This window comes from Gekko japonicus, unplaced genomic scaffold (assembly GCF_001447785.1).
Source record: "Gekko japonicus isolate JY-2015 unplaced genomic scaffold, Gekko_japonicus_V1.1 scaffold901, whole genome shotgun sequence".
Lineage (NCBI taxonomy): Eukaryota > Metazoa > Chordata > Lepidosauria > Squamata > Gekkonidae > Gekko > Gekko japonicus.
Genome location: NW_015173701.1, coordinates 109,644 through 129,072, shown reverse-complemented (window position 1 = coordinate 129,072; position 19,429 = coordinate 109,644). Strand labels below are relative to the sequence as shown.

Here is a 19,429-nt window from a genome sequence, read left to right as displayed (position 1 = left end):
CTGGCATGACTAAACACCAAGGCGCACAGAACGCTGTTACCTTCCCAGTGAAGTCGTACCTATTTCTCTACCTGCAATTTCTTGCTTTCGAACTGCTAGGTTGGCAGGAGCTGGAACTAGAGACGGGATGTGGCACACTCGGGTCTCGAACTGCTGAACTACCGACCTTCCACAGCCTGCAGTTCAGTGTCTTAACCACTTGAGCCACCACAGCTCCTTACTTACTGGAATGTTATTTACCAGGTGATGTCATTTGACTCCATGCCATGAAAAGCTTCACCTGCCCATTTCCACAGATTGAGCCTCCATTAAAGGGGCAAGGCATTTTTTTCCCTCAAGGCTGCAGGCAACCCTAGTTGAGCCTCTGAATCACACAGCACCTAGAATCTTTCCATTATGCGCTTCTGTTTTCTGAACTTCAGCACAATCCGCATTTACTTGGGCCTCAGATATAGAATATGCCCGCTAAGTGTTCTGCAAAATGGGCACGGCCAGGGAAAAGGTTGAACTTCTGCAGGAATGTTTAATGCAAAATGCAGACCCGGACAGAGAATTTGGATGAGAACTTTAAAGAAAAAAAACAGGTTTCTAGTTACATTTCTAAACCAGTCACGCACACAATACTGGCAGTGCAGCACTGCTTTAAATGCCTTTACCGATCTTGAGATCGGACATGAAACTTGCCTCCAAAGGTTTCCCCATATAGAACTCAGGGGAGCCTAATAAAGTTGATGAAGTACTTCTGCACTGAACTCGTAAATAAATAGTGGAAGTCCCTGCCAGTGGACATGGAGCTCCAGCTCAACGGCTGGGGATCTGGCTGGCATGCAGAAGGCTCTAGGTCTAATCCCTGGCACCTTCAGTTAAAAGGATGCAGTGCTAAGTGATGCAAGAGACTTCTGCCTGAGACCCTGGAGAGCTGCTGCCAGTCAAAACAAACAAAAGTAACCTTGCTAGACAAGGGTCTGACTCAGTATAAGACAGCTTCACAGGCAGGCACTAGCATGGACGGTGTTAATTAGACAGCTTCATGGAGGACCAGTCCATCAATGGCTGATAGCATGGTAACTAAAGGGAACCTCTATATTCAGAGGCAGCAAACTCAGATGCAGAATTCTTTTTAAAAAGTCTGACGTTCAGCCAGTCCAGAATCAGGTTTCTAAGGCAAAGCCAAAGCCTCCCATCTATAACTGCATGATGGGATCAGACATACAGAAAGCTCTCAGCAGGGCAACTTCCAACCTCTTCCCAATTGTCAAGGTCATTTTAATTCCTGCCAGGTAATTTCCTCTTTCTTGCACTCTCATTCGCATGTTCAGCCCTACTCAGTTGCCAAGTCAAGTCAAGTCTGGGTATCACGATTTCATGCTGCCATTTCAGAGAAGAGCAGGACAGTCCAAGCTGTGAGAAAGTCCAAGGCATGTCAACCGGGGCATGCACCTGCCCTTGTGACAAAGAGGCCACCTCACCTGTCTGTAGGTGCAGATGATGATTTCACGCAGGTGATAGTGCATGGGAGTCATCGTCTCGCTCACCGTATCCAGCGCCATGTCAACCTCCTTCTTCATTCGGTGTCCTTCTGGCAGCATCTGAACTATTTTCATCACCACCTGACAGACGACAGCAGCAGCACAACTTGTGAAACGAAACCTTTCTGCTTCGGACACACAAGAGGGCTGACTTTGGAGCAGCCGGCCGTTTAATCTGGGAGGATATTTCATACGTTTCATTTGGAATGGATTTTGAGTCTGGAATTTTTCTTTTTGGAAAACAAAAAACTAAAGAAACTCCTTAAAGGGGGGGGGATTCCAAAAATCATGTAATATATTTTATTAAAAGAGAAGCCACTGAGGACACTACATCCCTCTGCTTATGTTTAAAAAAAACAAAACACCAGACAGCAACTAGCTAAAAGTCAGCATGTTTTAACACTGACAAAGTCAGATGCATGTACAAAACCCACACCTAGCAAAGCTCCCAGAAAATTATCTGGTCGCATGTACACATTACGTACAGAGCAGCTCAGCCATTATAATATGCCAGCAGGAAGAAAGCTGGATGCAGCCACAGTTCAACATACTCTTCCAACATCTGTACCAATAATCTTCGCCGTGTGATTTTTTTGGGACATCATCTTTTGCTTTCCCTATCCCCCTCTGAACCACAATGGGAAGGAACACAGAGCAGCTTACTGCTCCCAGCTGCCTAGCCCTACTTACAGGTTATGGGAAGCCTGAGTAATACAGCGGCGAAAGAGTGGCAGGAACTGGGGACAGCAACATGACGGGGAACTCATGCCTGCCCAAAGTTCACAGTAGCCATTTTGCAGTTATTTTAAAATGCCACAAGCTCCCAATCCAGCAGGGGCCTGCGGCACGAAGCTCCTTTTCACCACACTGAATGAGGTGGGGGGGGGAGAAGAGCAGTGCGCCATGAGCACTGCATTTTAAAAACACTGTTAAATGACAGTGGTGAACTCATGAGGGTCTCGAGTTCACCGTCATGTTTAGTTTGGCAAACAGACACAAAAAATCGAGCCCGCACTCAGTGGGATAGTGGTATGCATTATTTTATTTGCAAAGATGAAGGTTTCCTAAAGACCACTCCAGAAGCACTGTCTTAGGAACAGTCAAGTTGCAGAATTGAACCGGAAGACACTGCAATGGAAATGCTGCCACTCACCTCAAACTCCCCTTTTGTGTACTTGGCATCAGGCACACTCACAATTTCATCCTCAGTGATCTCAGGGATTCCCTACAACAATGAGAATTAGATTGTTAAGCCATGCAGGAGATAAATGCTGCCAGTGACACAAAATGATGGGTTCCCACGGAGAACTGCAGGGTCACTTTCAAAGACCACCCCATGTTGACAGCTTCCCTCACGAGGGACCCGATCAGGACCTTGCTTGTTGATATTAATGGGAAGAGATGCTCTGCAAAGTATGTCAAGTTGGAGTAGCCGTGTTAGTCTGTCCGTAGCAGCAGAAAAGAGCAAGAGTCCAGTAGCACCTTAAAGACTAATAAAATTCGTAGCAGGCTATGAGCTTTTGTGAGTCACTGCTGTATCTGAAGAACTGAGCAGAGCTACTGTACTCTTTTTAGTTATTTTTAAAAATGTTCATATGTGTGTGTGTGTGCGCATGTGTGCACCTGGAAGTTATGGCGACCTCTAGTCACTGACCCCTACTGGGGGCCTGGAGGATATTCAGAGAGGTGGCTGAATAAACCCAGCCCCTGCTTCCCGACTGCTGGTATTCCATGGAGGTCTCCCATCCAAGTACTTGCCAGAGTTGGCAGTGCTTAGATTCCAAGATCTGACTGGGCCTGCCTGGCCTATCTAGGTCAGGGCAGGTGCTATTGGACTCTTGCTCTCTTCTACAGCAAAGTTATTTGAGGGTGTCAAAGGATAAACTCTGACCTTTGAACTATGCCCCAGAAGCCAGGAGGTACTCCACATCAAAGGATATGAGCTTAAGCCCTGAGAACATCTCCCAAGAATATTCCAGAACCACTCCCCCTGAGAATTCCAGACCCTTTACTGAATGGAACACCCCTTTCTGTATCAGGACATACATTGAAATGCCAGAGCGTGAGGACTGCAATAACCATGGCGGTTGTCGTTCTTCCTCGCCCACTATGACAATTGAAGACAAAGGCTGTTCGGCAGTCCTCCGCCACAGCGCCCTTCATGGCTTTCAGAAGCTGATCAAAGTCCTACGGATGGAATACAAAGAGCACCAAGTGAGACACACAAATCAAGAAGGTTTTATGTGCACTCCGTAGCACAACACACACCAGCTTTTCTGAAAAGTTTTTCTCTTCCTGTGTCAACTAAACTGAACTACAAGACGTGAGTTCTAACTGGAGACTGCACATAAGACTCCCCTGTGAGTTTAGGATATAAAGAACAAGCAATTATAGTGAGACCAATGTCTAAAACCGGAGCCTGATTTACAAATACCGTCCCTGATCCAAATATGGATCAGTACTTTCCCCCAGATGCCTTGGTTCTTCCTTAATGCACAATTCAAGAAAAGAACAAAAACCAGCCACTGGAATTGCAATTTTATATCGCATTCTGGGCTGGCTTATTAAGATCCAAAGGGCCAAGTGGCCAGGATGGAAGGAAAACTGAAAACTGTGTTTCTGATGCCAAGAAGCCAGTTCCTCTAGTGCAATGAGTTAAGCCAGAAAACTGCTGTGGCCACTTAGCTCTGCAGCAGAATGCAACTGAAGATATGTTTTTTCCTCTGCTGAATGGGAAGGAATAATTTGTGTTCCTGTTTTTCTTTTAATCATGATGTGGCATTTCTGAAATACAATGGTTTTACAAGGAAAAAAATGAGGTTACCAATTAGTGGCCACGGGCAACCAAGGACAAGGCTGTGCTGACCACACCACACTTGTGGACATTATCCAAAGCCAGTCATAAGATTCTCCAACAAGAACCAGAATTCCCCTCCTGCCCCAGTCCCAGGGTTAATTCTCTACGGGCTTCTGCTGCTTCTTGGCCCTGCACAAATGACCCACAGGAGCACACAGAGCTGCTGATGGATTCATGGTCTAGCTCGGTAGAGTCACATCCCATGCAGTGGGCTCCCATGTGGGTGGTAATCCCCTTTGCACAACTGCAGAAGTCCCTTTGCAAATTGCCATCATGACACAAATGGCAGTAGCCATCCATCCACATGGAGACACCTTTGCAAGCCCATTCATGGTAACGCCTAGTACATTTTTAGTTGCCTCCTCCTACATGGAGCTTAGGACAACATGAACGGCTCTTCCTGTCTTGAATTCCACCACATTCCCTTCCTGTTTTAATCTCACAGCTACCCTTATGAGGAAGGTTAAGTTGGGCATGGGTGAGCGGCCCAAAATGACTCAGTGAGTTCTGCAGCAAAGCAGAGATTTGAACACAGATTTCCTAACTTCACCACTGTGGATCTCACCAGCATAGGGCTGCCAGGTCCTCCTTCCTCTCCAGCGGGGTCTTTGGGGGGGGGTTGTTCCTAGAGGGGGCAAGGATGTCCCCAACATGACGATGTCACACAGAAGTGACATCATCACGTTGGGGGACGCGCCTGAATCCCAAGTGGCAAATTTGCTGCTTTGAGTTCAGGCGTGCATGCCCCCTCTCTCAAAAAGCTTTTAAAAGGTCCCTTTAAATGCTTTTTTTTGTGTCTGAATCCCAAGCAGCAAATTCGTGCCTGAACTCCAGCAGCAGATTTGCCACTTGGAGTTCAGGCATGTGGCCAGCAGCCGCACCTCTCCCTCCCCTCCTGAAAGATTTAAAGGGCCCTCCAGCTGATTGGTGGGCCACGTGCTCCCGCCAATCAGCTGGAGGGCCCTTTAAATCTCGCAGGAGGGGAGGGAGAGGTGTGGCCACTGTTGGGGTGAGGCTTGGGGGCGGGGCTTCCACACCAGCCAGCTGGCCGGCAATGAGCAGGAGCTCTCGAAATCGGGAGATTCCCCGCCCCCACCTGGGACGGGCATCCCTACACCAGTCGCTACATGGGACCCAGCAGCACCTCAATCAGGCCAAAGTCAAAGAAGAAAGTAATTGTTTCCTACATAATTGCTTCCCAACCAACTGGGTCTCAGAGGCACAAAAGCTCAATTACAGGACTGGTTTAGCACCAACTGGCTTAGAAACCTAGGAGGGATTTTGTAGACAGGCTTACCTGTTCCCTGGGAGCACAGAAGTCTGGAATAGGGATCCGTTTGTACACTAGTCCTTGACAGGTACGCTTGTGCTGGTTAAATATCTCTTGCATAGTCAGGCAGGCCTTAAACATCTTCATCTGCTTCTCCTGTTCCAGGTAAACCTCAAGCCATTTCTGGGATTTGAGCACATCATTCTTGAAAATGGATTCCAGTTTCTACAGAAGGGATGCACAGGTGACACTGTGTTAAGTCACTTATAGTCCACCTTTCTCACTGGGACTCAAGGCAGATTACAAGTATGATGGGAACTATTCAGTCAATCAATAAGCCAAGTACATAAGCCATAGTAATATTTGGGTGATAAAAATGGTTGAACCCATGATTCAAAACAAAGCTAAGGAGTCAATCGGCAAGCCAATTATAAAATTTAACAACTGAGTCCAACAGCAAAGATTCCCGGTAAAACAAACGTAATCCAGTGGAGCTGCAATTGCAGAAGCAGAAGGAAAAACACACTATCCTTAATAGAAGCAGGCAATAAACCAAGCCCTACACAGCATTCTCCTTTCAGGACTGACAGATTGTCAGACTGGATTGAAACAGCAAGCTCTTACTGCTGACAATGGCACATGGCTGCCAAAATACTTCCCTAGACATGAACGTACCAAACGATACTCTGAGCTCCTGGGCAATGAATAACAGACCGATATACGAATGCTTTAAAATTACACATGGTCAAATGTGGAAGATCCCAATATCCAGAAATAATACTGTGCTTCTCCAAACTCTGTAAATCAATTTACACTTGCTGAACTCTGGGTTTGTTCTGTAATATTTTTCAGTCTATTAAAACCCAAAATACTGTCAAAAAGAGCTGGATTCAGTATGAAGCAGATCTGGAATCCACTAAAGCTGAGATGATCTTGATTCTAGAGCTTGGAAGAGCACAGTATAGTTCTGGATACCTAGAAACTGCATTGGCCTGTTAAATTTATATTTCCGTTATGTGTGTGTGTGTGTGTGCATGTGCGTGCACATGCATGCGCACATTAATTGGTCTGTTCATTGTGAGGAGCCCATGAATTTTTTCCATTGGCAAAACAAACCTACCAGCTGTTGCTGAGATGCCTCATTACCATTTGGCAGAAGCCCATGGCTGCTTTCTTACTACCAAGGCAGTGGTTCTTAGACTGTGAATCATGACCCAGAAGTGGGGTGTGGATAGTGAAGCCAAGGAGGAGGAGGAACAGGGTGAGCTGAGAGAGGAAGCTTGAGGAGGGCTCAGCTATAAATTTTGGGTTTGTCTCAACATAACATACAAAAGGACTATGAAATATGGCCTACTGTGATCTATCTATAAAGTAAGCATAAAAATCTTCTTCCGTGTCAGCTGATGGGAGTTTCTTGCATTTGACGCTAGGAATGGGAGTGTGGATTTGGCAAACGGGTTCAAAAAAATAATATCTTCTTGCTCTGGTCCCTTGCTGAGAAGAAAAATAGTGGGTAACCTACCATTTCTCTTCTACTGAGCAGGGGAGCAAGTGGCCTTTGAAAAATGGTTCTCTCTCCCCTTATTTCTGCCCAGGAGAAGAAGAGTAGTTACTCTCCATTCCAGAATCCCCACCACTCAAACGAGGTAATGCTGGAGGACACTTTCAGTCAACATGCAGTCCAGACCCCTTCTGACAACCCCTTTAGCATTCAGAGAGCTGTGCACCATAATCAGCCTCCACTGCAGGGAAGAGTTAAGGGGAGTTTAAAACAGTATCAAAGAGCTCACCTCTAGCTGTTCGGCTGATGTCACGGGCACTGTTATCTGTTGTTCCAGGTTGCCACTCTCCCGGAGAGTACAGGTTTGCTCATTTCCTTCCAGAACCACTTCGTCACGGAGATTAACCCACAAAATGCGTGAATACTTCCTCTTTGCATCAGTCAGGTAGTTTAAAACACTCCCAATAGCCTACATAGAGACAGTGACACAAGCTCACGACTGCACTACAGAAGGTAATCTACTTTTAATCTGACACAGGCCTTGTGGTTAAAGAGGATGTCATGGTTGTTAATAGTTCTTTCAGGGTGTCTCCACACATTAGGATTTTGGGAAAGAAACTGCACTGTTCTCTTGGTAGACTTCACGCTAACTTGATCCCTAGCGTTCTTCAGTATCTCTCCAGTTCAATGATGCTTTTTTCTTTCTATGGCACTGGTTATTAGGAAATGGGGGGAAATCTGAAAAGCCCAAGGACCTTCCAAAAGGCAGGAATAAGGGAGGACACCGCTAGGTGCTGAGAGAAATGCAAGCTTCCCAACCTCCTGTTTTGCTCTTGTTAACGAAGGAGCAGGGCTTTTGCCAGGGAGAATGAGCAGGAAGGAGAGAGGGGTATCGAAACCTTCTTTCACCCCATTCTCCTCCACAAAGTACCCCAGGATATTTCAGTTACCCCTGTCTGTCCCCCCACTCAACTGGACTCTGAATGTTGCAATAGGTTGGCCAGGGGAGCACTTGTAAGAGAAAAGGGCCCCTCATTCTCATCAGCCGATCTTCTTCTGCAAGTGCAGACATGATGTCGCAGCAAACAAAGGCCTGGGAGCAGGTATTTGCTAAAATCTCATGCATCCCTGCTTTGCCATAATTTATGCTTCAAACAAAGCCTTCAACACTAGTATGGACAGCTATCCCTCCAACACTAGAGGTGTGCAAAAATAAAAATAAAAATCGGCCGATTTGGATTCGGTGGAATCGGGCAGAATCAATTTCAGCCGGCAGTAAGACTCCCGCATGTCAGTTTTGTCAGTACCAGCCAATTCAGGAGTCTTTCCACCTGCCGAATGTCAATTTCAGCCCCATTATATCCTATGGGCCATTGACGTCAATGGCGAAAACATAGGGTATATTCTGGGGGCTGGAGGGGAGGGGGTTTGGTAGATGGGGGTTTATGTGGGGAGAGGCTCCCGAAGCTACCCGGAAAATTTGGAGCCTCTCCCTCAAACCCCCACCCCCCCCAGAGCCACTAACAGCACCGTGGGGAAAAAGTACCTTTCTTTCCCACCATAGAGAACAATGGAGGGGATGGGGGCAACCTGTTTGGGGGCCTGAAGAATTGGACCCCCTAGTCCAATGTTCTTGAAACTTGGTGGGTATCTTGGGAAGATGCTCCAGCAGCTACCCTGCGAGTTTGCAGCCTCTCCCTCAAACCCCCTCCCCTCCAGCCCCCAGAATATACCCTATGTTTTTGCCATTGACTTTAATGGCCCATAGGATATAATGGGGCCGAATTGCCACCGAATTTCGGCGGCAATTCAGCAGCAAGCTGATTCAGATCAGAGAATCTGAATCGGACCGCAGCAGCCCGAAAGGGGCCTGAATGGGCCATTTTCGGGAATGCATTCAGTTCAGACGAACCAAATGCACATCCCTACTCCACACCTTCACAGGAAGCCAATGGGATGGCTTCCAGCGGTTTTAGATTCATAGAACCATAGAGTTGGAAGGGATCTCCAGGGTCATCTAGCCCAACCCCCTGCACAAGGCAGGAAATTTACAAATACTTCCCCCCCACATATACCCAGTTACCCCTGCTCCATGCCCAGAATATGCCCAGAAAACCTCCAGGATCCCTAGCCAAACTGGCCTGGAGAAAATTGCTTCCTGACCCTAAAATGGAGACTGGCATTTCCCTGGGCATATAAGAAAGGGCCATGAGAACTAAGCACTGATGCAACCATTCTGCCCTCCCTTCTCATGATCTGCCTAAGTTCACAGAATCAGCACTGCTGTCAAATGGCCATCTAATCTCTGCTTAAAAACCTCCAAAGAAGGAGAGCCTTCTTTGTTTGTTTATTAAGAGCTTCCCTCCCTCCCCAGGCTTTTTCAATCAGGGAAATAAACTGAATGAGAACAGCAGGCACCGGTCAAACATTTGCCATTGCTTCTGCCAGATTAGTCCTTGGTAAGTATCAGCCACAAGAGGAAAAATTCCTTTGAGTAATCCTCTCTGGGAAGAACTGGAGGATGGATGCAGGCTTCTGAAGGAAGCAGAAGCAGGTGAGGCTGAGGCATATAGCAGTGACAGCCAAACTGGCTCAGACAAAGATACTGCCCCTTTACTAGTATACCAATACTATCCGTTTCCAAAGATGTCCACAAACAGAATGCTGCTGTGATGTCAAATAGTGCTTAGCATAAATAGAACACCACTGTTTTCATACTGCTATTATTGGTTCCAGTGGGTTGCATGATGCATAGGACATTTGGAAACCCCAACAGCATCACTCAAAAAAAAAAAAGGATGTAAATTTTCTTGAGAATAGCTCCCTTTTTTACTTTGGTGATCTTTGCCCCCATCTTTCCCTCTCACATCCTTTCTAAAGCCTACACAATATGATTTGATTACCTTGGAATTTGGCTGTGCCATCCCATACACAGGCATCTTGGGGACCCTCCGGAAATTGGCCACGCTCATCTCTTTGACGGTGCTGAGCACATCCGGAGAAAACCGTTCATCCACCACCTTCAGCAGAGGTGAAAACACCAGAGACTGTAGCCACAAATCAGGGCAACTGGCCACTGCTTATACTTGTGCCCTCAAGACTTCCAAGAGTTGCCTATCTCATCAAGCATGCCCTGCTTCAATAAAACTTCCTTGGGAAAGACAACAGCTCTCACAAATAGTCTCCTTCCAAATGCCTAAAGGCATAAGAAGACGCCTCAGAGTCACCTCAGTGGGATCCTTATAAGAACCCCACAAAGCGCATTCAGATGCAAAGGATTTATCTCATCTCAACAGGTGCTCAGTCATGGGGAAAGGGTGCAAGAGACATATACAGGCACAAAGGTTGATAGACTCCTTGGAAGAACCCCCGTTTTCTTTTCTCATGGGTACAGAAAAGGACCCTGGAATCTGATTGCATACTTAGAAGATGATAAAAAATAACTTCCGAGAGAAGAGTGGAGAGAATCACTCCAAACACAGAGAAAAGATCCACAAGTACAATTCTTATAGGAGTATGCTATTGCCCAGCCAAGCTATTGCCCAGAATTACTCTACCTAAGAGACTATCTTGATCAAACTGAAAAACATCTTAGGAACGCTTCTTGACAAATTCTGAGGTCCAAGAAAATCCATCTCGTCAACTCACCAGCACTCGTGTGCCCTTCGCTATGTGCTCCCCTGTGACTGTATGCTCTGACAGGTTCATGTTCGCCAGCAGCCTGTATAGCTCGGGATGCCGACACATCCATCTGCTGAAATCGAGAGCAAAGGCCAGGGGGTACTGCCAGTCAGGAAGGGGGGGGGGAGAGAAAAGACAGGGGCAGTTTCAAGAATACGCTTGTGACTTCCATTACCGCACACATCACAAGTGATCCATACAGAGAACGGCAGAGGTGAACCGTGTTGAGAAGTACCCGTGTTGGTCTGCGGTAGAAGAGCCAGATTCAAGTTCCCTGGGAGCTTTGACGCTCAAAAGCTTATACCCTGGAACTCTTGTTGGTCTGGAAGGTGCTACTGGACTAGACTCTTATTGACAAGGACATTGAACAGCTTTGCATTTTCATTACTGAACAGCAGACAGCAACCCCAGGTATTATCAGGCCAGGCCGTAGCACTAGAAGTTGATCAAATTACACTGAATGACACATACAAAGAAAGGAAAAGGGGTCAAGTCTGCTGTTAAATCTCACAGGTTTTGTTCAAACAAATGCTGTGGAGTGTCAAGGGGGATAGACTGAAGGTTTCTTCTTCTTCGGCCTCCTGATCTTTTAAACTGTGTTATCTTCTCAGTGTCATGATGACTGACTGACTGAATAAGGTGATAACCATGTCGATGCTGATGACACCCAAAGGCAATTTCTTTCAGAATTTGATTTTACCATAGACTCCAAAAAGACACTGCCAAGAGGCAGTCGCAAATTACATCCACATGCAAAAAACACAAGTCCCTCCACTGAAAAGGAGGAGGCGGAGGAGGAGGAGGAAGAAGAGATTGGATTTATACCCCGCCCTTCACTCAGAGTCTCAGAGTGGCTTACAAACTCCTTTCCCTTCCCCTCCCCTCCCGACAACATACACCCTGTCAGGTAAGTGGGGCTGAGAGAGCTCTTTCCAGAACTGTCTTTGAGAAAACAGCTCTGACAGAACTATGGCTTGCCCAAGGTCATCCAGTAGCTGCAAGTGGAGGAGTGGGGAATCAAACCCGGTTCTCCCGGATTAGAGTCCACGCACTTAACCACTACACCAAACTGGAGGAGGAGGAGCAGAAGAGTTGACTCTCAGAAGTCCCTCTACTGAGAAAGCCTACTAGCTGACTACTTACTTTATGCTAATCTCAGCAGTGTAACACTCAACTTCTGCCAGCCACAGATGCACCATTTCCACTGACAGAACAATGTATTTCTAGGTCACAGGGCTGCCATCAACTTCAGGAGACCTGTGTCAAGAAGTCCCCATGCCCCCCCCCATACCTAGTTCAGCTCACTCTATGCTATGGCACCATTCATGTGCCCCCGCCCCAAATCATTCGCTGCAGTTGGCAAAGGTGGGAAAATGCATGCCTCACACTGGATAGACTGAGGCACACATAGCAGAAGGGGTGGGGAAAACACAACACAGAGCTGTCATTTTCATGGGCAGCCTTGGGGTCTCACACTCTCTGGGAACCCAAACCTGGTTAGAGGGTGGTGCTTTATTGTTTGTTTGTTTGTTTTAAAAAAAACACCAGACCCAGACATAAAATGTGAATCATAATGACAGCACTAAGCTGCTCCTGCTTCACTGGATGCCCTGTGTATGAATTGTTTGTTCCATGAGTCACCTTTAATGACACCCGCATCTGCAAACACTGCCACTGCAGTCTTCATTTTTGGCTCTGTAAGCGAAAAACTCTCTGCAATGCACATATGGCCATCAACTGCCTAAAAAGGTGTCACACAAACGGATGATCCCTCCCAATTTTTCATTAAAAGCCATGGAGTAGCTGTAGTGCCAGGACTTTATTAATCTCTCCTCTCAGGCTGGTAAAATGTTCCTCACCAAGATCAAATATGAATTGCCTCCCAGTAACCTCTACAAATATTGCTTCTTTTGCCTTCTTGTCAACCACAATCAATTAACACAGGTAGTTTTTAACACTGTAAATTAGTAACCTTCTGTGGCTGCATTTGCTCGCTCACCAAAAGAACCAAGCGACCTCAGATTCCCCTGCCCAAAGGATAGCCACGACCAGGAGGCAGAGGGAGCCCGTTCTTCACCAAGAGCCTCAGGAAGGGTGCTCACCTGTTCATGAAGGTAATAGTTGAAAGCAATCAAGTAGAAATAGCGCTCCAGGCTCTGCAACGTCCTCTGAAGGAAATATTCTTTGGTGCTATTTCCCTGGAAGGCACAAAAACAATAAGGGATACAGCTGCTTAGGAATACACCACAAGTTCACCTGTTCAGCTGAAAAACTGCTCAAGGCCTATTCAGTGGGGAAACTATTCACAATTAACCTACCCTAAATAAACACATACTTAAGAATTTCTGAAAACAGAAGACTCACATTCTGCATAAACCATATACCAGCTAAGGGAGTGAAAACATTCACAGCTGTGCGTATTTTTTTAAATATTAAAATTCTGGTTCAAGAAAAGAATTCTGCAACTTGTATGATCAATGCACATTTGAGGATATCCTTATTTTTCTTTTGTGTACCAACAAGGAGGCACCAGGTGGGCAATGAGTCTCTACCCAATGCTCACTAGAAACTTGCTTTTTAAAAGGGTGGGTTTCAAGAAGCTGAATTCTGGAACCAATATTGGCTGCTCTTCTTGTGTATCATCATGGCAGACTTGTGGGATGCACAGAACCCCAAAGACGCACAACAGCTCCCCACTGTGAATCCAGTCCCTGTCTGCACTGGCACAAAGCTGGTCAGCTGTCCCGGGGAATATTGTCTGACGAAGGGTTCTCATCTGAAGCCATCTTAGGGGCAGTGCTTTGCCATAAAGGCATCCAAACTTCCTTCTGACTACCAGGACCATTTCCAATTCTGCACTTACTCAGCTTTCAAACTCCCTTTACCTTCCCCCACATTCAAAATAAAAAACTATATGTACTCCAATAAGACTGATGAAACATCTCGATCAAAAAATCCAGCTCCAGAAGGCGTCCCCCCTAATTTTTATCCTCCTTCCAAAGAACTCAGAGTGGCCTCCCCCCCCCGATGCATAATAACCTTGTTAGGTGGGGTAGGCTGAGACAGAGTTGCTGTCTCCATAACCTCTCCACGTACACCAAGAGCCATCTCTTTTGCACCCCAAGAGCTCTGGCCTGGCTTGAATAAACCCATTTTTCATACCAAGTCAGGGTCTCTTGATTAAGGCATATATTTCCCCAGTCTCATTCAAGAGGAAGTAGCTCAGCTACCATGAGACCTCCAGGGCACCATTCATTAAGGCTCTTCTTTGTGGTCCTCTGAAGCACCTCACACTCTGGCAACGAGTAACAATAACCTGTCCTCTCAGGATTTCCGCCATTATTTTGACACCTCTGGATAGCTAATCAAGTACTCAGGAAGGACCATCTACCCGTCTCCTGACCATATCAGTCGTACCTGAATTCTCCCTAGGAGCTAAAATGATAAACTGGTTATATTATGAGAAGACTGGAAAAAACGATAATGCTAGGGAAAGTTGAAGGCAGCAAGGAAAAAGGAAATCCCAGCACACAATGGATTGATTAAAGAAAGCTACAGCCTTCAGTTTCCAAGGCCTGAGCAAGGCTGTTAACAATAGGAAGTTTTGGAGGTCATTAATTCATAGGGTCGCCATATGTTGGAAGTAACTTAACAGCACATAAAATACATGAGTATACCTAAAGGTAAAGGTAAAGGTTCCCTTGCTTGAAAGCCAGTCGAATCCGACTCTAGGGTTGCAGTGCTCATCTCCGTTTCAAAGCCGAAGAGTCAGCGCTGCCCGAAGACATTTCTGTGGTCATGTGGCCGGCATGACTAAACACCAAGGCACACGGAACGCTGTTACCTTCCCACCGAAGCAGTACCTATTTATCTACTTGCAATTTCTTGCTTTCGAACTGCTAGGTTGGCAGGAGCTGGAACTAGAGATGGGAACTCACTCTGTCATGCGGCACCCTGGGTCTCGAACTGCTGAACTACTGACCTTCCACAGCCTGCAGTTCAGCATCTTAACCACTTGAGCCACCTCAGCTCCTGAGTCATACCTATTATCCAGCTAATTCAATCAGTTGCAACTTACAATCAGACACATCTCCTGTTCCCATTACATCACCTAGAGAAATCCCTCACTAATACTTCTCACAACAGTAAGTTCAAATTATCCTATGATAGCTTGGATTCTGACATCTCCATCAATGGGAACACGGATGCTGAAGTTCTAGTATTGCTATTATTTTACTTTCCTTTGATATTCTGTATCTCAGTTTGGTCAATGAAGTTACTTTTTGGTACAGCCTTTCCTCTTTTCTGCCCCAGGAGGCTTATTTCCTCTAAAGAGAACTGGGTCTGATGCCCCACTCCTCCACATGAAGCCTGCTGGGTAACATTGAACATTGAGCCAGTCAGAGTTCTCTCAGAACTCTCTCAGCCCCACCTACCTCACACGGCGCCTGTTGTGGGGAGAGGAAGAGAGAGCCATTAGAAGCCACGTTGAGACTCCTTAGGGTAGAGAAAAATGGGGTATAAAAACCAACTCTTTTATTCTTCTAAAATTGACAACTGTATATACAAGAGACTCAAAAGATCCTCTTGGGACTTTATGTACTGTGTTATAGAAAAAATGGATATTGGAGAACCATTTAAAAATATAATCGAGGCAATTTATTCGGAACAAAAAGCAGCATTAGTAATCAACACAGAGGTGACAGAACATTTTAAAGTCCAAAGGGGGACGAGTCCTTTGTCCCCGTTACTATTTATATGGATTTTAGAAATACTGCTTGGACGGATTAGAGAAGACAAAGAAATTAAGGGTTTCACATATAAATATAGAGCTTTTGCGGATGATGTAATGTTTTTGGTGGAAGATCCCATACGAAATTTACTGTTGCTTATAGAGAAAATAAAAGAATTTGGAGACCTAGCGGGATTTTACGTAAATAAAACTAAATCCAAGATGATGTGTAAAAATATGACTGGTGTGAAACAGGAGGAACTACAGAAGTCAACACAGTGCAAAGTAGTCAAAAAGACTAAATATGTAGGTATTGATTTGACAATGAAGAATATAGATCTTTTTAAGAATAATTATGACAAACTTTGGCCTCAAATACAGCAGGATATAAAAAAATGGAACACATTAAATTTGTCGTTATTGGGTAGAATTTCGGTGGTTAAAATGAATATTTTACCACGTTTGATGTTTTTATTTCAGACTATCCCAATAGTGAAAGACTCAAAGATTTTAAATTCTTGGCAAAAAGAAATTTCAAAATTTGTATGGGCTGGAAAGAAACCAAGGATTAAGATGAAGATTTTATGTGATGCAAAAGAAAGAGGCGGATTTCAATTACCAAATCTTAGACTGTATCATGACGCGGTATGCTTAACATGGTTGCAACAATGGATTACTTTGGACAATAGAAAACTGTTGGCATTAGAAGGGCATGACTGCAAATTTGGATGGCACGCATATCTATGGTATGGGAAAACAAAAATGGACAATTTTTTAAAGCACCATTATATTAAAAGAACGTTATTTGATACATGGACTAAATACAGAAGGTTCTTCTCGGATGAGAAACCACTTTGGATAGTACCAGCAGAGGTAATCAAGCCTTATTCGATCCACAAAGGAGAAGACTGGTTACAATACAGAGACATTTTGAAACCTGTTGGGAAGACGTTTGACATGAAAGCTGAAGAAGAATTGGACTTTAAATATGGTTGGTTACAATATAGACAGATTTATGACTTGTTTAAAACAGACAAAAAAGATTTTGGGATTAGGAAAAAATGTAATGAAATTGAAAATGTGTGGTTAGGGGGAGGTAAAAAGCTGATATCCAAAATGTATAAGGTATTGTTACAATAGTATACAGAGAATGAAACAGTTAAGGAGCAGATGATAAAATGGGCAGTTAATATGAATAAGGAAATATATATGCCATCCTGGGAATTTTTATGGAAAAATGCAATGAAAATATCAACATGTAATAATTTAAAAGAAAATTGCTATAAGATGATGTATAGACGATGATGATGTATTGCTATAAGATGATGGTATATGACACCAAAAAAGATAGCAAATATAAGTAGTAATATGTCAAACAAATGTTGGAAATGTAAAAAAATAGAGGGCTCTTTTTACCATATGTTGTGGACGTATGACAAAGCAAAAAACTTTTGGGCTGAGGTCCATACAGAGATGGAGAAAATTATGAAATGTAAAATTAAGAAAGAACCTGAAATGCTACTTCTGGGACTTAAAATGGAAGAAGTCAACATTGCAAAACAGACTCTGATGTGGTATATGACTACAACTGCTAGAATGACATATGCTCAATGAGGGAAACAAGAAAGAACTCCCGAAATCTGGGAGTGGCTAAAAAAGTTACTCTTTATGGTTGAAATGGATAAAATGACAAGAAAGCTTAAGAATCAGGAAGCAGAATAATTTTTCACAGATTGGAAGGACTTTAAAGAAAGAGAAATATTGGGATGTTAAAAACAACTTATTTTGCTTTGATAACTATTGAAGAAAGAAGGTCATTTAGAATAAGTTTAAACATATAAGAACAATAGTTAAAAGATATGTTACCTGTAGAATTTGATTAATGAGTAAGGGGAAAAAGAGGGAAAAATAGAAGATTTGGGCTGGAGGTTGGAGCACTGTGGGAAGTCAGAAGGGGTGGGTTATTAGGAGAAAGGGATATATGACAGTTGGTAAGGTGATATACAATTCGATTTATTGATATATCCTAATAAAATTGTTTGTTTGTTTTTTAAAATAGATCCTCTTGGTATCAGTCTAGTTCTACACATGTAGGGGATATCCACACATGCGCATCCCAACATGGGGACCAATATGAGTAACAGCGTGACTGGCTCAAGGTGTGTGTCACACTTGAGGGTGGACTTGACCCCAAGCCTCCCTAGTCTATCTACTATAACACACCAACACTCCTGATGGAAAAATTTAGAGCACCAACATTTAACTCCATATTTATAAGAAACTTTTCTCTCTCCCCAAGTGGGGAGAACTTGGCAGGCGTACCTTGGAAACCTCTGACATTATGCAATCACCTTTCATCAATATTTACTTGCTATCCCTTAGAGAAATCCGGCCTGGAGTCATTTATCAAAAGATTAAGAAAGATGTTTAGGACTGAACTGAATATTCTTGCATGGATTACTTCCAGCCACATATTGCGGGGGGGGGGGGATCACTGGGCACCACTCCAGCCAGAATTAAGCATTGTTAAGTCCCACACACTTCAATGGGAGAGATTTATGCAAGACTTAAATGGAAGAAAGTTTGAAGTTGTGACACCACGTACTTTACACTTCCTTACAAAGTACACACACATGAACCGGCTATGAGCCCCAAACATTTTAATGGGTATGCAGCAAGTGTGATTCTGGAGACAACCATAATGTGTGAAGTGGCCCTTTCCCTCCCCAGCTCAACAAAGTATGATTGGGCTGCACGACACAAAAAAACAGCCCAGTAGTCACACAGTGGGTACTTGACGCCGCCTCCTGTTTTTGCAGCCCCAGGCAGACAGTAAAACAGGAGGCTGATTGACCCCCCCCCCCACAGTGGTCAACCATGCACAGCAGGTGGGTCAGAACTGGCTTGAAGCCTGACCAATTGAGCAGGCCTACACTATCCTACCTGACATAATCTGGCTTTCCCTTCCACCTCAATGTGTTTTTGTCCAAATAAGAACATTTTCCCAGAATTTTTTCCATTGTTTAAGAGAGCTATTGCCGTGCATCAGTTTCAAATAAACACTGCCCGTGTTTAAACGTGGAGCTGTTTCCAAAAGCCTGAGGGCCGTGGCTTCCTTGACTGAGTCAATCCATCTCATGTTGGGTCTTCCTCTTTTCCTGCTCCCTCCAATTTTTTCTAGCATTATTGTCTTACTAGTAGCAAAGCTCGTTGTAAAAGGAATACAATGAATGCTAGCAAGATCTCGGCCTTGCCCTCCTCCTTGGCCCTGTTCTCGTCTATGGCACTGGTACTTGTCTGCACGCAGCCCGCCCTGCCACCTGCAGCCATCCGCAGGCGATGACGACCGGTGCGGCAGTGGCATACTCGGCCTTGGCCTCCTTACCCTGCGGCTGCTGGATCAGTGGACCTGCCCATCGCCTCGCAGCACACCAAGGGCGAGAGGCTGGGCACCACTTCCATGGGCTCGCCACCCACCCGGCTCCCTGCACCCTGGGAGCGGTGGCGCAGGCAGTTAAACGCCTGCACTGTAACATCACCCAAGCAGCCACTATGGCTGTTCGAGTACCACCGCGGTCGAGGTGAGCTCTCGACCTTCGTCCCAGCTCCCGCCTACCCAGCGGTCTCGAAAGCAACCTAATTGCAAGTAGGTAAATGGGTACCCACCCTTAGAGGGGTGGGGGGCACCCTGTGTGGTCGGCTGAAGATGGCGGAGATAGCGGAGACGGCGGCAGTGGCGGCAACGATGGCGGCGGTGGCGATCCTGGCATGGACGGCATTGGTGGTGCGGCGAGCAAGGTGGCGGCGAGCAAGGCAAGGTGCGCGTTTGAGCGATCCCTGGCGGCGGAGAAGGAGTACA

General features: G+C 45.2%; 1 protein-coding gene across 1 annotated transcript in view; it reads right to left on the bottom strand.

Annotated features, from left to right (window-relative positions):
* The window catches only part of PALD1 (phosphatase domain containing, paladin 1), a 184,313-nt gene that overhangs the window by 87,234 nt on the left and 77,650 nt on the right, over positions 1-19,429 (bottom strand). The window contains exons 11-18 of the mRNA XM_015423243.1: positions 12,941-13,036; positions 10,806-10,940; positions 10,061-10,177; positions 7,447-7,626; positions 5,684-5,881; positions 3,576-3,716; positions 2,683-2,754; positions 1,470-1,610 (exon numbers count right to left, since the gene is read on the bottom strand). Of these exons, the coding sequence (XP_015278729.1) occupies positions 1,470-1,610; positions 2,683-2,754; positions 3,576-3,716; positions 5,684-5,881; positions 7,447-7,626; positions 10,061-10,177; positions 10,806-10,940; positions 12,941-13,036 (1,080 nt within the window). The remainder of the gene's footprint in view (positions 1-1,469; positions 1,611-2,682; positions 2,755-3,575; positions 3,717-5,683; positions 5,882-7,446; positions 7,627-10,060; positions 10,178-10,805; positions 10,941-12,940; positions 13,037-19,429) is intronic.